At 35.5% G+C, this 17,585-nt stretch overlaps 1 protein-coding gene across 1 annotated transcript in view; it reads left to right on the top strand.

Annotated features, from left to right (window-relative positions):
- The window catches only part of LMBRD1 (LMBR1 domain containing 1), a 118,509-nt gene that overhangs the window by 95,781 nt on the left and 5,143 nt on the right, over positions 1-17,585 (top strand). Inside the window, exons 10-14 of the mRNA XM_003789675.2 lie at positions 387-451; positions 807-909; positions 1,481-1,585; positions 3,220-3,369; positions 4,991-5,069. Coding sequence (XP_003789723.1) covers positions 387-451; positions 807-909; positions 1,481-1,585; positions 3,220-3,369; positions 4,991-5,069 — 502 coding nt within the window. The remainder of the gene's footprint in view (positions 1-386; positions 452-806; positions 910-1,480; positions 1,586-3,219; positions 3,370-4,990; positions 5,070-17,585) is intronic.

Here is a 17,585-nt window from a genome sequence, read left to right as displayed (position 1 = left end):
TCCCTATTTTAACTATAGCGTAATGTAAATGGGTTTCATGCTTTTGTTTCATTTGTATGTGTGCTAGTTTTCATATACTTTTCAGTTAATGTTAAACTCTATATTTGAATGCAATAGAATAAAAACTTTGTATTTAATCTAACAAAATTTCATTCGTATCCTTATTTGTGAAATGCTTTGTCTCTTTTGTGTAAATGTTCTCAAATAGTCTCATAATGAAAATTCACTTACAAATACAAAATTAAATGTATACTGTTAAAATTTATCTTGGATCATTTTGGTTAAATAATTATCATATTCTAACAGCTCATACTGAATGTAATGGTTTTGTGCTTTTCATACTAACTTTTAGAACTGTATTTTAACAAATATATTTTTGCTTTTAGATCATGTGGGGAATATTTTTCATCTTAGTTGCATTGCTGTTTGTAATTTCTCTCTTCTTGTCAAAGTAAGTGTAATAGACGCATTTTCTAAAGCACTTATACAAATCCTGTGATATTATACATTTTTGGTGCTAGATTCCATTACTGCAGTCCATTTTTCTTAAGTAGCTATTTCATTTGAAGTGTTCTACAGCATTAACTCAAAGAATGGCTAAAAAGTTCAGTAATCGACAGTCTCTCTTTATTTTCTATCAATTGAATAATCCCTGTGAGATATGTAAGTGAGATTTAATTTGTTATCCATGGTTTTCTTAATTCAAATGAATTTACATGCTTAAGTTTATGATGCCATTCTTTTTAAATTAAAAGTGTGATAGTATAACATAAATTTTGCTTTTTATATATATATTTTTATCTCAGTTTAGATAAAGCTCTTCATTCAGCTGGAATAGATTCTGGATTTATAATTTTTGGAGCTAACTTGAGTAATCCACTTAATATGCTTTTGCCTGTACTGCAAACAGTAAGTAAAACATCAGTCATTCTGTACTCTAGCAAATATTCTGTTCCACATAAAGTTATTATTCTGAAAGCCTACTAATACTTTGATATATGCTTGTGCCCTTTGCTAACTTAACTTCTTATTTACATATAATTTCTACTTTGACATGCTGCTTTAAAGGTTATTATACTGATATATTACTGCATTTTTATACATTATTTGATTTGGAATACATTATATAACAATAGGTGAACTTTTTCAAATAATTTTTGTTTTTAATTTTTAAGAAAGTATTTTATGTATATAAATGTAATATTTAGTTTAATTTGTTTTAGGATTTCTACTTTGATAAAACCAAACTACTGTTGAACTATTAATTTGATAATAATTTTGATATTAATTTTGATAATTTGATAATAGTTTGATACTAGTTTGGTTTTGTGAAGGTTTTCTTTTGTATTATCGCAGTAGCCTAATCTAAATCACAGTTATTATTAACATTTGTCAAATGCAAATTTGTTTTCAGTTAATGTTATGTAACTTTTAGAGCCCTTATAATTTGTATGTTAAATTTAATTTAATCTTTTTCTAGGTTTTTCCCCTGGATTATATTCTTATAACAATTATTATTATGTACTTTATTTTTACTTCAATGGCGGGAATTCGAAATATCGGCATATGGTTTTTTTGGATTAGAGTAAGTATGCTGTACAGAATTTGATTTTTTTCTCTTCATTTTGTGCCTCATCTCCATTATTGCAAATCATCTTGTACCTAGAATATAGAAGTTATGAGTGTCTTTATACCAAGTGTGAGGAAAATAATAGCTTTTTCATTTCATGTGAACATAAAAATGCTTCTTGTCTACGTAAGTGGTTCTTAAACAGGGGCAGTTTTGTCCCACAGTGAAACATTTGATAATATCTGGAGACATCTTTAGTTGTTATAAATAGAAGGTGCTACTATGAGCGTCTAATGACACGAGCAAGAGATGCTGCAGCACACGTGTGGCCCACAGAGCAGAGACTCCCTGCCTCCACGTCAGCAGTGCCACCGCCAGGAAGCCTGGTGCAGAAGCCCAGGTTTTCCTTAGTGTTTGGCTTCATGGAAACACATTAGACACTGTGTGTGCTGCAGCTCCAAGGATGGTCCTCCCTGTGCAGGAGTTGAAGATTACTATGTGACTCGTTATTTTCTTCTCCTTTTGAGATAAGAATTTTAAAGTGAAGCTGTATCAGATAAACCTTGCGTCCAGCTGTGAGTAAAAGAAAACCCACTCGTACTAATGCAAGACTTCTTGCTATGGGGGAAAAAAAAATCTAGTATTGCTTCAGGAGATAAAAAGTGTCAGTGCCATGATCCCTACAGGTGTTTGGGGATGTCCCTCGTGATCACAGTCTCACTGCTGCAGCTCCATTTCTCCTGCCGTGCTCTGTAAGGAAAGCGGTAGGGAGGAGGCAGGGTACATTTCATATCAAGAAAGCAGACCCAGAAATGCCAGCAAACTCTGCTTTCCCTTCAGTGACTTATATTTTATCTCATGGCCACTCTTAGCTGTGAAGAAACTGGGGAAATATAAATGTTTAAGTGATCTTATTATCATCACTTCTAGAATTGGAGTCTATTATTCTATACTGTGCTCCAATATGTTAATAAATCAGGGCGGCGATGCCTGAGTTGCTAAAACAAAGGTATGCTCTGCAAGTCACCTGGTTCCTTGTTTTAATTTCCCTTTAGTATAGATACATATGAAAACATCTATAGGTAGATTATCATAAATTATCATAAACTAATTTTATAGCAGAGTATATGAGGATAGCATGAGTATTTCATAGAAATAGATATTATAAACATGACCTATCTAATGCCATATTATTATAATATATAAAACCGTAACTATATTACTAATACTTAGAGTTTAAACTCATACTTTTAATCTTTAGATAAAAATAGAGGTAGTTCGCAGTTAGCTCTGGACTTCTAACAGATGCTATTACACAGTAAGTTTAAGAGGTTTATCTGAAAACAGAACATGTGAATATTTGCATATTCTTTAGGTCCTGGGTTTTTAATCAGTCACTTGTAGGCTCCTTTGCCAGGATAAATACTTTACCATTATTTTAAAATGAACATAAAGCTAATTCTAAAAGCTGTATAGAGAAAGAATTTATCACTCTTCTAATTGTTTGAAAGGATTAATAATTCTCAGTATTTGGGAATAAAGAAATGGTTGATTGAGCTATATAAATCATTGCTTGTAATACAAGAACAAGACTCAATGCTTTACCAATAAAATATATTGCTGAAATTGTCTGTGTTTTTTCTTTCCAGTTATATAAAATCAGAAGAGGCCGAACGAGGCCCCAAGCCCTCCTGTTTCTGTGCATGATTCTTCTCCTTATCGTCCTCCACACGAGCTACATGATCTATAGTCTTGCTCCCCAGTACGTTATGTATGGAAGCCAAAATTATCTAATAGAGGTCAGTGTAACGTTTTGAACTTGGTTATTGTGATAGTTTAAAGAGAGTGATATTTAGAAGCAAATTCTCACCAGATTATATATTATATTCCTAAAACTGGTTTTTTCATTTAAACTGGTTTAAATATTCAAGCATATTTATACTTTTATTTATTTTTTTTATTTACACACAAGGTTTCATTATAATACTTCTTTAGATGAATCCCAGGGTTTCGTAGGATTTAGCTTCTAAGCTTTATCTTAGTGCTCTATTAGAACTCATAATACTTCCCCTAAAGCTGCAGTGCCCACACCCCAGGCTGTGGACTGGTGCTAGCCCAGGGTCTGTTAGGATCCAGGATGCACAGCAGCTGGGGAACAGCAGGAGAACAAGTGAAGGTTCATCTGTATTTACAGCTGCTGCCATTGCTCCCTTCACCACCTGAGCTCTGCCGCCTGTCAGATACATGGTGGTTTAAGAGTTTCACAGGGGGACCCTACTGAAAACTGCTCTTGCAAGGGTCGTACGCTCCTTATGAGAATCTAATGGTGCCAAACAGATTGGAGCCCACTGCTTTAAAGTAATGTCTTAGGTAATTTAATAATATGGCTCCCAAAAAAGTTTTGGTAAGCCACAGTACATCTATCCATTAATACTGGAGTCCCACAGGAGAGGCTTCGTGAATGTCTGTGGATCACTGGGCTTTCGTGTGATGTGACAGGATTCTCATATCAATTCTACTGGTTTCATAATGATCTGGATCCCTCAAGAAACCAGCTGTGGTTTTTAGTTTTAATAGGACAGTTAAGTTTGGATTTTCTGGCGATTTAAAATATTTTGACCACATCTGATTCAGCATTTATTTAGTTTGTTCCCTTTTCTTAGAATACCTCGTGCTCTCCTCCTTCACAATTCAAATCATATCCCTGTTTCAGGGCCTTGTTTGAGCGTCACTTTGATGCAGTTTTTTGTTACTAATCCAGTCTTCCCAGATCCTTCATTGTTTATCCTGTGCTTTCTCCAGTCTTCCTCTACTTTAACATGTAATTAAAAAAAAAATCTAACAAAATCAAACCCTCAATCAGTATTGCTTATACTGTTGCTAAATGTTAAAAAGCTGGTTCATTGAAAAATATTAAGTAATAAGTTGGCAAACAGATAAGGCACAGGTACTTGAATGTCCAGTGGGCAACTACACTGGAAGATCATGTGAAGCGTATTTCTCACTATGGTACCTTTTTATTCTTTCTGCCTCCCGCCCTGCTCCTGGCTCTCAAGGTCAGATGCTTGTTAAACATTCTTCTGTGAATGAATAAAGGAAGGTTATGCTTTTGCATGGACAAAAGATAATTCTTGCTTGTTCCACCATCTAAAAATAAGTACACTTTTTCTTTCTGGACATCGTATTTGGACTAGAAATGGGATTTGTTTGTTCTGGGAGAAAGTCCAGTTATTCAACACAGAACCTAAAGGATTGTTGCCAAAAGCCCTGATGTGAAATGCACCATAATTCTTTTTCTTCTAATTGAAAGTTTGCCAAAAGTTTATCTTTTAGGATATTAGGTAGGTTTAGTTAATAGAAAACAGATTACAAATGTATTCATTAATGTTTACATTTTTTAACTATATTTTCTTCTTTCAGAGCAATATAACGTCTGATGACCATAAGGGCAATTCAACCCTTCCTGTGCCAAAGAGATGTGATGCAGACGCTCCTGAAGGTGAAGCAACTTTTATCAGTTGTCTTAGAATTAATAACTCTTTAAGGAAAGAATTGTTGTGTAGTTTTTTGTGTTAATAATTTGATACATTTGTTTTAATATGTAAAAAAATGGAAATTTTTAGTGAGTAGAAATTGCAAAATTTCTTCAATAGAATTTTAGTGATATAGTGATGAGATGATTTCCATCAGGGAGAGATCAGTTACCTATGGTAACAAAGGATTTTTGTTATTTATCATGTTTACTAATATAATGAGAAATCACCTTTAAATTTATTTTTTTTAAATTCAAGACTTGGGAGGAATTTTCTAGTGCTGGTACTAGAAATACCTATGCTCTAAAACAACTTTTAGTTCATCCAAGTGTAAGTCCCTTAAGTTAATAATGACAGTGTTAATTGAGAGAGCAATTAACTTTTAAGAACATACACTAGTGTTCTAGGGACTTTGTTAACTATTTTATGAGTATCTGGACAAAAATTATGTGATTCTGTGGTCTTAAGCTCTATGTATTTTTGGAGAATCATTTTTATACATTCTGTTAGTTTTTAAGGTGATTTTAAAGGAATACCATTGTGGAGTGGTCATCAAAGAGAAAAGATTTAAGAATAGAGATACCAGAGCTGCATTTAAGGAAGAGTTAAAGGGAGAGTTTATATGATACTTCGGTCAAGGGAAGTCTGTTTTAGGTAGAGAACAAAATGCACAAACAATAAACAAGATTACCTTAATTTGCGTAAGTGTATGTTCAAGAGAATTTAAGACATTACTTTGTTTTATTTTTTAAATTATGGGGGTAGAGAGGTGAGAGAGAGAGGAAATGAGATTGTAGAGCTAGGAATCAGATACTAAAAGGTTTGGGAAAGTGACCAAAGAGAAGAGCCAATTAAGAATTTTAACCAGCTCAGTGCCTGTGGCTCAAGTGGCTAAGGCGCCAGCCACATACACCTAAGGTGGGGGGTTCAAATCCAGCCACACAAACAACAATGATGGCTGCAACCAAAAAAAGAAATAGCCAGGCGTTGTGGCAGGCGCCTGTGGTCCCAGCTACTTGGGAGGCGGAGGCAGGAGACTTGCTTGAGCCCAGGAGTTGGAGGTTGCTATGAGCTGTGATGCCACAACACTCTACCTAGGGGGATAGCTTGAGGCTCTGTCTCAAAAAAAAAAAGTTTTAACCAAGAAAGTAGAAGTTACTATCTGATTTATTTTCAGTAAGTTAATTATAATAGTAATATAAAGAGTGGATTTGAGAAATTGAAACCAGAGCCTGCAAATCACTGAGGGGAAGAGAAGCTATCTAGAGTAATCCAAGGGAGATGGTAAAATCCTGAGCTAAACAGTGGTCGTGAGGGTATGAAATGACCAAAAAAATTAGGAAATAAATAGAATTTCTGATTGCTCAAATGTAGGTCCTTGCTGAGGGAAACAGAAGATTCTAGAATGACTCTCTAGTTACTGTGTAATTTGATAAACTTTAGTATCAACAACTGAGATAAAAAACAAAATGCATAGTAATATTGGAGAAAAATGTAAGAAGTGCTTAGTTGACTTGACATGTCTCAGGAGTGATCAAGTGGAGATCTCAAGCATTTGTGTATGCAGTTGGCCCTCCATATCTGTGGTTTCTGCATCCATGGAGTCAACCAACTTCGGATCTGAAATATCAGGAAAAATATCAATAAAAAGCAGCAATCAAAAATGGAAATTAAAAAGCAATACAGTGTAACAACTACTGACATAACATTTACATTTCATATTATATGTAACCTAAAGATGATTTAAGTAAAGTGTGTAGTCCATAGGTTACATGCAAATACTGTGCCATTTTATAGAAGGGCCTGGAGCATCTGCAGATTTTGATGTCCACTGGGACAACTAAATGTCTAAGGAAATCAGAGGTAGTTAGTGAAAATATGGAGAGTGGAACTCAGAATAATCATTATCTAAGGGCAGGCAGATAAAGAAGATACAGAGAAGAAAACTAAAAAGAGGTGAGAAAAATTTTACAATGATGGTGATAAATACTAATTGCATTGAATAAAAAGGAATATGAAGAAGTGACTGAGTTTATTGTATTCTTTATAGAAATTCTTAATAATAGAGACTAAGAGACATTAGAGTGAAATAGAGAAGATGTGTAGGCTTAAGAAATTTATTTTGATTTTTTTGTTTTCAAAATTTGGAGGGGTAGAGAGACTTCAGGATTAGTGGGATAGAAGTGGAGATTAGATACGTAAGGGAAGGATGCCACACGTGATGAGACTGGGACAGCAGAATCCACTTACCTCAGCAGGTGGAGAAAGGAAACCGAGATTCTCTGTGACATTACATTGGAAACATTTGACTAGATAGAGTAGATGATATTATAATATAAATAACCCAATAGGCACTTGATGGCACCTTTGCCATGTGGAAGTTACAAATAAAAGAATTTTAGCTGTGGCTAAAATTAATCAGCTTAAGAAATGTGCCACCTGTGCCTATTTTATTAAGTGTTCATGTTAGAAACAGATGCTGAGTATTGTCAAATGCTTTTTCTGCTTCTATTGAGAGGATCATATAATCTGTTTTTGCCCCTGTTGATACAGTGTATTACATTTATTGATTTGCATATGTTAAACCAACCTTGCATCCCTTGGATGAAGCCTACTTGATCGTGATGTATAATTATTTTAATGGGTAGCTGCAATCTATTAGCTAAGATTTTGTTGAGTATTTTTGCTTTGATATTCATTAATGAAATTGGTCTGTAGTTCTCCTTTTTTAGTTAGGTCCTTTCCTGGCCTTGGAATCAAGGTGATGTTTGCTTCACAAAACCTTATTGGGGAAGGTTCCTTCCTTCTCCCTCTTATAGAATAGGTTCTGCAGTTTAGGTACAAGCTCATCTTTGAAGGTGTGATAGAATTCTGATGTGAAGCCATCTGGTCCTGGGCTTTTTTGTTGTTGTTGTTAGAAGCTTTTTTATTGTTTCTGCAATCTCAGTGCTTGATATGGGTCTCTTCAAGAGATCTATTTCTTTCTGAATCTAGGGAGATGGTATGATTCTAGGTATTGGTCCATTTTCTCCACACTGTCAAATTTCTGGGCATAGAGTTTTTGGTAGTAGTCAGAGATAATCTCTTATATCTCTGTGGTATATTGGTTGTTATTTCCCCCTTTTCATTTCTGATTGAGGTTATTAAAGATTTTACTTTTCTATTTCTGGTTAATCTGGCTAATTGTTTATTGATTTTACTTATCTTTTCAAAGAACCAACTTTTTGTTTCATTAATTTTCTGAATCTTTTATTTTCAGTTTCATTTATTTCTGATTTAATTTTGGTTATTTCTTCTGCTAGGTTTGGGATTGGATTGCTCTTCTTTTTCTATTTCTTTTTTCATTTTTATTTTTTGCAGTTTTTGGCCGGGGCCGGGTTTGAACCCACCACCTCCGGTACATGGAGCCAATGCCCTACTCCTTTAAGCCACAGGCACCACCCCTTTTCTGTTTCTTTAAGATGATTCATTAGGTTATTGATGTGCTCTCTTTCTGTTTTTCAGATGTAGGCATCTAATGCAATAAGTTTCCCTCTTATGACTGCATTTACAGTGTCCCACAAGTTCTGGGAGTTTGTGTCTTCATTGTTGTTATGCTCAAGGAAGTTCATGATTTCCTTTTTTATCTCTTCCTTGACCCAACTGTTATTCAGCATAAGGTTGTTTAGTTTCCATGCCTTTGTGTGGGGATGACAATTTTTGCTGTAGTTGAGTTTCACCTTTATTGCCTCTGAGAACATACAAGGTAAAATTTCAATTCTCTTGATTTTGTTGAGGCTGACTTGTGTCCCAGTATATGATCTATTTTGGAGAATGTTCCATGGGCCAATGAAAAGAACATGTATCCTTTAGCTTTGGGATGGTGTGTTCTGCATATATCTGTTAAGCACAGTTGTTCTGGGTCACATTTAAGTACCTTGTATCTTTGTTTAGTTTCTGCTTAGAGGATCTGTCCAGCTCTGTAAGAGGAGTGTTAAAGTCCCCTGCTATTATGATGTTATGGGATATCATATTGTTCAGACTAATTAAGGTCTGTTTCAGGAATCTGGGAGCATTTAAGTTGGGTGCATAAAGATTTAGAATTGAAATGTCTTCTTGTTGTATTCAAAGTGTCCATCTTTGTTGTTTTTTTTTTTGTTTGTTTGTTTTTTTAGTTTAGTTGCTTTAAAATCACTTGTATCTAAAAATAGGGTTGCAACCCCTCTTTTCTTTTGATTTCCATTTGCCTGAAAAATTGTCTTCCATCCCTTAACCCTGAGTTTTACTTTGTCCTTCCAGACTAGGTGTGTTTCCTTCAGACAGCAAAATGGATGGCTAGTCCTTTTTTAACCAATCAGTCAGCCTATGCCTCTTCAGTGGGAAGTTCAAGCCATTTACATTTGTTGAGATAATTGATAAGGATGATGGAGTTCTAGTCATAGTATTTTGTGCAAGTACATTGCTTAGTTTGATCTTTTGTTTTGTTGTAGAAGCTAAGTTTTGTCCTTTAGTTTCTGGGTGTTACTTTGCCGGAGGTCCATTGTGATGGTCAGTGTGTAGAGCAGGTTTGAAGTATTTCCTGTAGAGCTGGTTTTATTGTGGCAGACTTCCTCAATCTTTCTATATCAGTAAATGATTTCATTTCTCCATCAATTTTAAATCTTAGCTTAGCAGAATATAGAATTCTGGGCTGAAAATTGTTTTGTGTAAATAGATTAAAGGTAGATAACCATTCTAACTTGAAAAGGTTCATTTGAGAAGTCTGTAGTCACCCAGATGGATTTATCCCTGTAGGTCAATTGACACTTACTCCTGGCAGCTTGCAGAATCTTCTCTTTTGTCTTAACTTTGGACAGCTTCATGACAATGTGTCTTGGAGAAGCTCTGCTTGAGTTGAGGTGACCTGGGGTCCAATGTCCCTCTGAAAGAGGTGTGTCAGAATCTTTGGTGATATTTGGAAAATTTTTATTTATAATATCCTCTCATATGGCTTCCATTCCTCTGAGGCATTCTTCTTCCCCTTCTGGGATACCTATAACTTGTTTGTTTGAACACTTTATGAAATCTCATAATTCTGCCAGTGAATGTTCTGTTTTCTCTCTCTCTCTTTTTTTTTCTTTTTTTTTTTTTCTGTCTCTTTAATTGCCTGAGTTAACTCACAAGCTTTATCCTTTACCACTGAGATTCTTTCTTCTGCAAGGTCTAATCTGTACTGAATGGTGTAACACTGAAAGCTTTTCCACTTAGACTGGAACCAGACAAGGATGTTCACTATAACCACTATTTAACATAGTTCTGGAAGTTCTAGTCAATGAAAACAGGCAAGAGAAGGACATAAAGAGCATCCAAATGGTGGCAGAGGAGGTCAAACTCTCCCTCTTTACTGATGATATGATCTTAGACTTAGATAACCCCAGAGATACAACCATAAAACTCCTGGAAGTCATCAGGAGATACTGTAACATCTTAGGGTATAAAATCAATATCTACAAATCACTAGCCTTTGTGTATGCCAATAATAGCAAAATTGGGAAGCAAATCAAGGACACAGTTCTTTTCACAGTAGTTTCAAAGAAAATGAAATACTTAGGGATCTACCTAACAAAAGAGGTGAAAGATCTTTTCAAAGAGAATTATGAAACCCTAAGAAAAGAAATTTCAGAAGACACTGACAAATGGAAGAACATACAATGCTCTTGGCTGGGAAGAATCAACGTTGTCAAAATATCTATTCTACCCAAAGCAATCTGCAGATTTAATACAATCCCCATTAAAATACTAATATTTTGAAGAACTGGGAAAAATTGTACTTCATTATGTATGGAACCAGAAGAAACCCTATAGAGATAAGTTTATTCTTAGTAATAAAAACAGAGCCAGAAGCATCACCCTATCAGAATTAAAGCTATATTACAAGTCCACAATACTCAAAACAGCATGGTATTGGCACAAAAATAGAGACATAGACATATGGAACAGACTAGAAAACCAAGTGATAAAACCAGTCTCTACTTGACATCTGACCTTTGATAAACTGAACAAAAACATACAGTGGAGAAAAGAATCCCTATTCAATATATAGTGCTGGGGGAACTGGATAACCACATATAAAAGACTGAAACTGGACCCACTCCTTTCACCCCTTACAAAAATTGACTCAAGATGGATAAGAGACTTAAATCTAAGACACAAAATGATAAAAATCTTAGAAGAAAGTATGGGGAAACTCTTGACAATATTGGACTGGGGAAAGATTTTATGACAAAGACTTTGGCAGCCATTGCAACAACAACAAAAATTCACAAATGGGACTTAATTAAGCTGAAAAGCTTCTGCACAGTTAAGGACACAACAAGTAAAGCAAAAAGATAACCTTCAGAATGGGGAAGGATATTTGCAGGGTATCATTCTCACAAAGCATTGATAAGTAGAATCTACAGTTATATCAAATTAATCAACAGAAAAAGAGTAAACAATCCCATCTACCTCTGGGCAGGAGATATGAACAGAACTTTCTCTGATGAAGACAGATGAATGGCTAACAAATACTTGAAAAAATGTTCATCATTCCTGTTCATCATAGAAATGCAGGTCACAGCTACCCTGAGATATCACCTAACTCCAGTGAGACTGGCCCACATCACAGTCTCAAAGGTGCAGATGCTGGCATGGATGTGGAGAGAAAGGAACACTTTTACATGGCTGGTGGGACTGCAAACTAATACAACCTTTTTGGAAGTATGAAGTGTGGAGAATCCTCAAAGAACTCAAATTAGATGCCTCATTTGATCCTGCAATCCCATTACTAGCCATCTACTCAGAAGAAAATAAAGATTATTTTATCAAAAAAAAAAAAGATTATTTTATCAGATTATTTTTTCCCTAGACTGTTTATCACAGCTGAATTTACAGTCTCCAAAATGTGGAAACAACCTAAATGCCCACCAACCCAGGAATGGATTAATAAGCTGTGGTATATGTATACCATGGAATACTATTCAGCCATTAAAAGGATGGAGACTTTACATTTTTGTATTAATCTGGATGGAGATTTAGACACACATTCTTCTTAGTAAAGCATCACAGGAATGAAGAAGCAAGAATCCAATGTACTCAATTGTAATATGAAGGCATTAGATGATCTAATACAAGGTAGGGTGTAGGGGAATGAGGGATTGGGAGAGGGCAGGATGAGGGGCGGGGGTCACAGTGTATGGCACACCTCTTAGGGGCAGGACACAATCACAAGAGGGACTTTACCTATTAACTACAATCAGCATAACCTAATTCTTTGTACCCTCAATGAATCCCAAGCAATACAAAGAAAATAAAAAATAGAAAACAAATAAAAGAATTTTAAAGAATGACTTTTAGATGTAGGAAAAAAGTTATCATTTACAGTGTTACATTTAAATTATTTCTGAGAAAAGATAGTCCTTCGTCTGGAGAGACGTTAAAGGAACAGTTTCCAAAATACATGTATTGCTCTCCTATCAATACTAAGCATATTTTATAGAATTTAAAGCAATATTTTATGTACATATAGGGTAGTCTGACATTTAGTAAATGTATACAAATATAGCTGAAACCCTAATTGTTTTTATAATGTTTAGGATTTAAAAGTCATTCATTGTTTAAAATAATCTGTTAAAGAATAGAGTGATAGCAGTGATCTTATGAAGGATGCACCTTACTGTTTTTATAAAGTTCTTTTAAAATGACAATACACGTATTACTTAGTTTATCTTGACAGGTAATGCATAGTTCATGCTCAGAGTGAGTCAACTGCGCAAATTAGAAATTAAGTTTTAAATTGTATATGCTATTACTGCAAAAGGGGATTTCTTTCTCTATTTTTATATTCTTTAATTGCTGCTTAATAAGCATGAATACATAGAAAGTTATATATTTGTAAATGGGGATAAAATAGTTTAAAACAATTATTGAAAAAACTATATACATCTGGATACTATAAATAGTTGAGTCAAAATGGGAAGATGAAAGACCAGTGTGCCTTAATGGAAAAGTACAAAAGACATTGTCAATATTCAGTTAGATCTGGGGAAAGAGACAGTGTCAGAAGAAAGACTGACATGGTCCCTATGCTCATGTAAGTGTTAAGCATACAGTCTAATGGAGCTGGATATGAAAATAAGTGTAATAGGAGGAAAAATAAAGGGCAAGCTAAAATGAAATTGTAAACGAAATGTGCTGGAAGGCAGGCAGGACCATGATTTATTCTGCATGGGGGCGGGAAGATAGTATAACATTTCAGTTGGGCCCCAAAGAATAAGTTAAGTCTGTTAATAAATGCACAAACCAAAAATAATATGACAATATTCTAAGCACAAGAAAAAAATCTTCATTAACAATGTATGAAGACATAAATATGGTAAAGGGTATTTTAAAAAAGGCAGATATATTTGGTATATATGAACATTGAATATTTGGAAAATACAGTGAGGGATAAGTCAAGACAAGTGTCAAATAATCATCTTTAAAAATCCATTAGCAGAGAGAGGGGAGGAAGGTGAGGTCTCAGTGTGTGACACATCTTGTACCCTCAATGAATCCCCAATTAAAAAAAAAATCCATCAACTCAAAATCTTACTTCTGTTGTCCTAGTAAATTATTTCGTCTTTTCTTGAAATAAACTTGTGTTGCTTTATTTGGATGTTAAAGTAACTAAAAATGGAATGATCTGTATAAACAAAACTTGATTTTTGTAAGTCCATTAGAATTAAGTATAATAGCTAACATGATATATAGAGAAGGGAGCCTTTAAAAGTAACCAAATGATCTAGATAGGGTTAGATTTTATCTTGAGGATATGATGTTATCAGGACAAATGGTTACAGTGACTCAAGTTAGGAAATGATGAAATAGAAATAGACCTATCTATGAAACCAAACTACCTGAATTGCATACAGCTAATCAGATAGAATTAAAAGCTAAAGCCGGCTTATAATTATATGTGGGAAGTACAAAAGGGAAAAGTAGAGATTACTTTGAAATAACTAACAATAATTATAGAGAAAAACAAAGGAAAAAGTGTATTGATACTCCTTCAGAAACTACTAAGTTCTCAAGTCAGCAAGCCCATCAGTAACAGAAGGTTCAAAGTTTATTTATCCCTGTGAATGAAACTGGTTGACGCAGCCATTATGCTTTTGCTAACAAGCTGACCTATTTTTACAAAACCTAAGTCCCTATTCTTCTGGAAGCGTTGATCTATGATACAGTGTAGGCTGGGGTTAGAGAATCTTCTCCCACACACACATTTTTTTGTATGAGAGTCATGGAAATGAGAACAAAAGCCATTTAAGAGACACATAGGTTGTAAACAATTTTAAAAATGTGAGCCAGACTATTATAGGAAAAAATCTTTAGAAAGACTAGTTATCTAGTTTAATTCCCTCTAATTTGCAGATTTAAGAAGTAAGGTTCTAAGAAATGAATTAACAGTGGCATAGATACTCATGAGACTTGGGACTTTCATGCAAATGTCTGTATTCCAAGTTTCTTTTTTTTTTTTCAACATTTAACGTTTTTGTTTTTTGAGAGAAAAAAATGTAACACTATTGTATCATCTGTCCTTTAAATTTTAAAAATGTGTTGTTACTGCTTTTTAGACATGAAGGAAATGGTTGTTTGAAGCCAAAAGATAATGAAAGTCGTAGACGATATAAAGAAAAAACAGAGGTCAAAAGATTAAAACTAGGTGCTTATAGGAGACATTAGAAGTTTGGAAAATTATTGAGGAAAGTGTCACATCTATAAGTCTACATAGTGTGATTGAGCAGATCTTAAAACTTGGAGGGTGCAATTTTTAATATGGGCTGAAGTAGAGAATTAAGTGAAGAAATTTCAAAGTGAGGAAGATTCGATGGTGGACTAGAAGCAGTCTGCACACACTTCTGTCACAGAATTGATAATCGCTAGTAGATATTCACCTTCAGATCAGCTGTCTTGTAGCATTGGGAATCAGCAAAGAAGTGGGGGGAGACTCCCAAAGTGAAGGAGAGGGAAGTGGGGTGGCCCTTTTGGCCAAATAGAAGATACCCGGGAAGGTGCCTGATCCTGGGGCTCCACAGCACCCTTACAGACAGTGCAGCCCTAGCTAGAGAAGTCCCCGGTGCTGTGGCAGGCGCCCACTGGACACAGGGAGCGGCCTGGGCATTGCGCTGGACAGGAGGCACAGTGGGATTCCCCTGGTTTCCAAACCCTGGGCACTGCAGCTGACACCATTCTGAAGCCCCAGCCCCAGGATGCTGCTTCTACAGGGTCAGCTCTGTTGCTGCAGCCTTTTCATCACCTCTGCCAGGCTAGGGAGGGAGCAGGAAGTCCAGGCACTCTTGCTCATTCCATGAGTGGGTGCCATGTCCCCCCTTCCTCAACCGGGGAATCTGAGCAGGGCAGATGCCCATAGCCCAGTGCTTATTCTCCCTGCCAAGGTAACCTCATGCTGTCAGCAGGTCAGAGTCTGTACCTGGGTAGAGTAGGTACCCACAGCCACTGGTGTCTGCCACTGTCTGGTTAGCGTAGCTGCTGGTTAGCGTAGCTGCTGCCACTGCTACCTGGGTGGCACCACCACTGACGGACTTGGGCAGGATGAACACCCATGCTGCTGGGCACGCCTGCCACAGTGCACTGTTACTGCCTTCAGATCTGAGCAGAGCAAATCCCCAGAGCTCTGCCTGATGAATCTGGAAAAGAGGGTATGAGAAGAAAATAAAGAGAAAGCACTCAGGGGTGATATACATGGTTTTTTGGCGGTGGCAGTAGTTTTATTTCAAAATATTAAGGGGGGTTACAGATGTTTTTGTTACGTGGATAGCACGGCTACTAGTGTGCCCATCGTCTGAATGGTGTTCATTGTGCCTGGTAGGTAGGTTCTTTCTCTAGGTGACAGTTTGATTGTGTTGATAACAATTGAACCAGTACAGAGTGTAGTGAAATTAATTAGCTGTATGCTAAGTTCTCCAGAGGCTGCACCAAAGCCAACCTGAGTAATTTTGTGAAGCTTCTAGTTACTCACAGGTTATTGCTAAAGGTTGCTTTTCTCTCTGCGTTTAATCCTCAGGTTGATGTAGCCTATCACAGTCTGCCACAAGCAAACATTTTCTATATGCCAGTTACAAAGAAACGGGTGCTGAGAAGTTACATGACTTTACCCCAGAGTCTGGCAGTATATAGTGGCAGATTTACAAACTACATTTCATTTTTTTGTCTCAAACTTGAATATTTCCTGGTATACCTCTAAACTACTTCTGCTGTATGAAAAAAACAAATTACTAGAAAACAGCTGCTTTTGTATTTGAACAATTAAGATGAGCAGATACTAAATCTCAATAATTTAAGAGTTCATCATTTATGATGAACACTTTGTGATTATACAATTTCTGCAGATAATATACTAATACTAACCTTTTCTTCCCTTTTATGAAGTGTTGTATGGCCAATTAATAATAAAATGAAATTAGGAGCATTCTTTCTTGAAAGACCAATATATATTGTCGTACCTTGGAAATTCTTTAAACTTACTTAAATGTAATCAGAGATCAACATGAAATATACAAGTTCTTATAAATGGTTACTATAAAACTTATTCTTTACTGCAAAACATGTGGCAAGCGCTCTTTATTGGCCTGATAAAATTTGTGTATTCTTAAGACACACTGTGTCCTTTAGAATAGGTTTTTGTTGGGTTTTTTTGGTTGTTGTTTATTTGCTAAGAGACAGGTTCTTGTTCTGTCAGCTAGGCTGGAGTGCAGTGGTACAGTCATAGCTCGCTATAGCCTCAAACTCTTGGCCTCAAACAATCCTCCTGCCTCAGCCTCCCCAGTAGCTAGGATTACAGATGTGATAAATTCTTTTATTTTTGTAAAGACATGGGGTCTCGCTCTTATATCTTCTTATATCTTGCCCAGGGTATTAGTACTCCTGGCCTCAAGCAGTCCTCCTGTCTTAGCCTCCCAAAGTGCTGAGATTGCTGCATCTGGTCCTTTCTATGATTTTTGATGTTCATCCATTCTCTTTAGCTTTATCAAATTTCCTAGTAAAATTTAATGAACACTGATTTAATTGTATACCATTTATTAAATTTTAAAATAAATACACAACTTTTTTTTAATATTTTCCTTTTTTCAGCCTCCTTAGATATTTGGATGTATGTTGCTAGTTTTTCAAATGTTTTTATGTGTATGTATTTCATTTACTCGAAATCCATCTGACAGTGACAGTGATTAAGGAGGATTTTACTTTCTGAAAATCTCTTAGATCCAACCTTTCTTTTCATCTCTGCAGCTCATTTTTTTGCTTGAAAAGTATTGTAACTTCATAAACCTCTTTCTACTTTCAGTCTGCTCCGCCAGTCTGTAATCCATGAATGGTATTCCTTTTCTTTTAAAACCATTTCATAAATAATTCCCAATCATATCACAATAAACTCAAAGTTCCTTAGCCTATATACAATTAAAATTTATATTTATTATAAATACTCA

Source organism: Otolemur garnettii, unplaced genomic scaffold (assembly GCF_000181295.1).
Source record: "Otolemur garnettii isolate 467f Iridium unplaced genomic scaffold, OtoGar3 scaffold00035, whole genome shotgun sequence".
NCBI lineage: Eukaryota > Metazoa > Chordata > Mammalia > Primates > Galagidae > Otolemur > Otolemur garnettii.
This window is presented reverse-complemented; position numbering and strand designations above follow the sequence as displayed.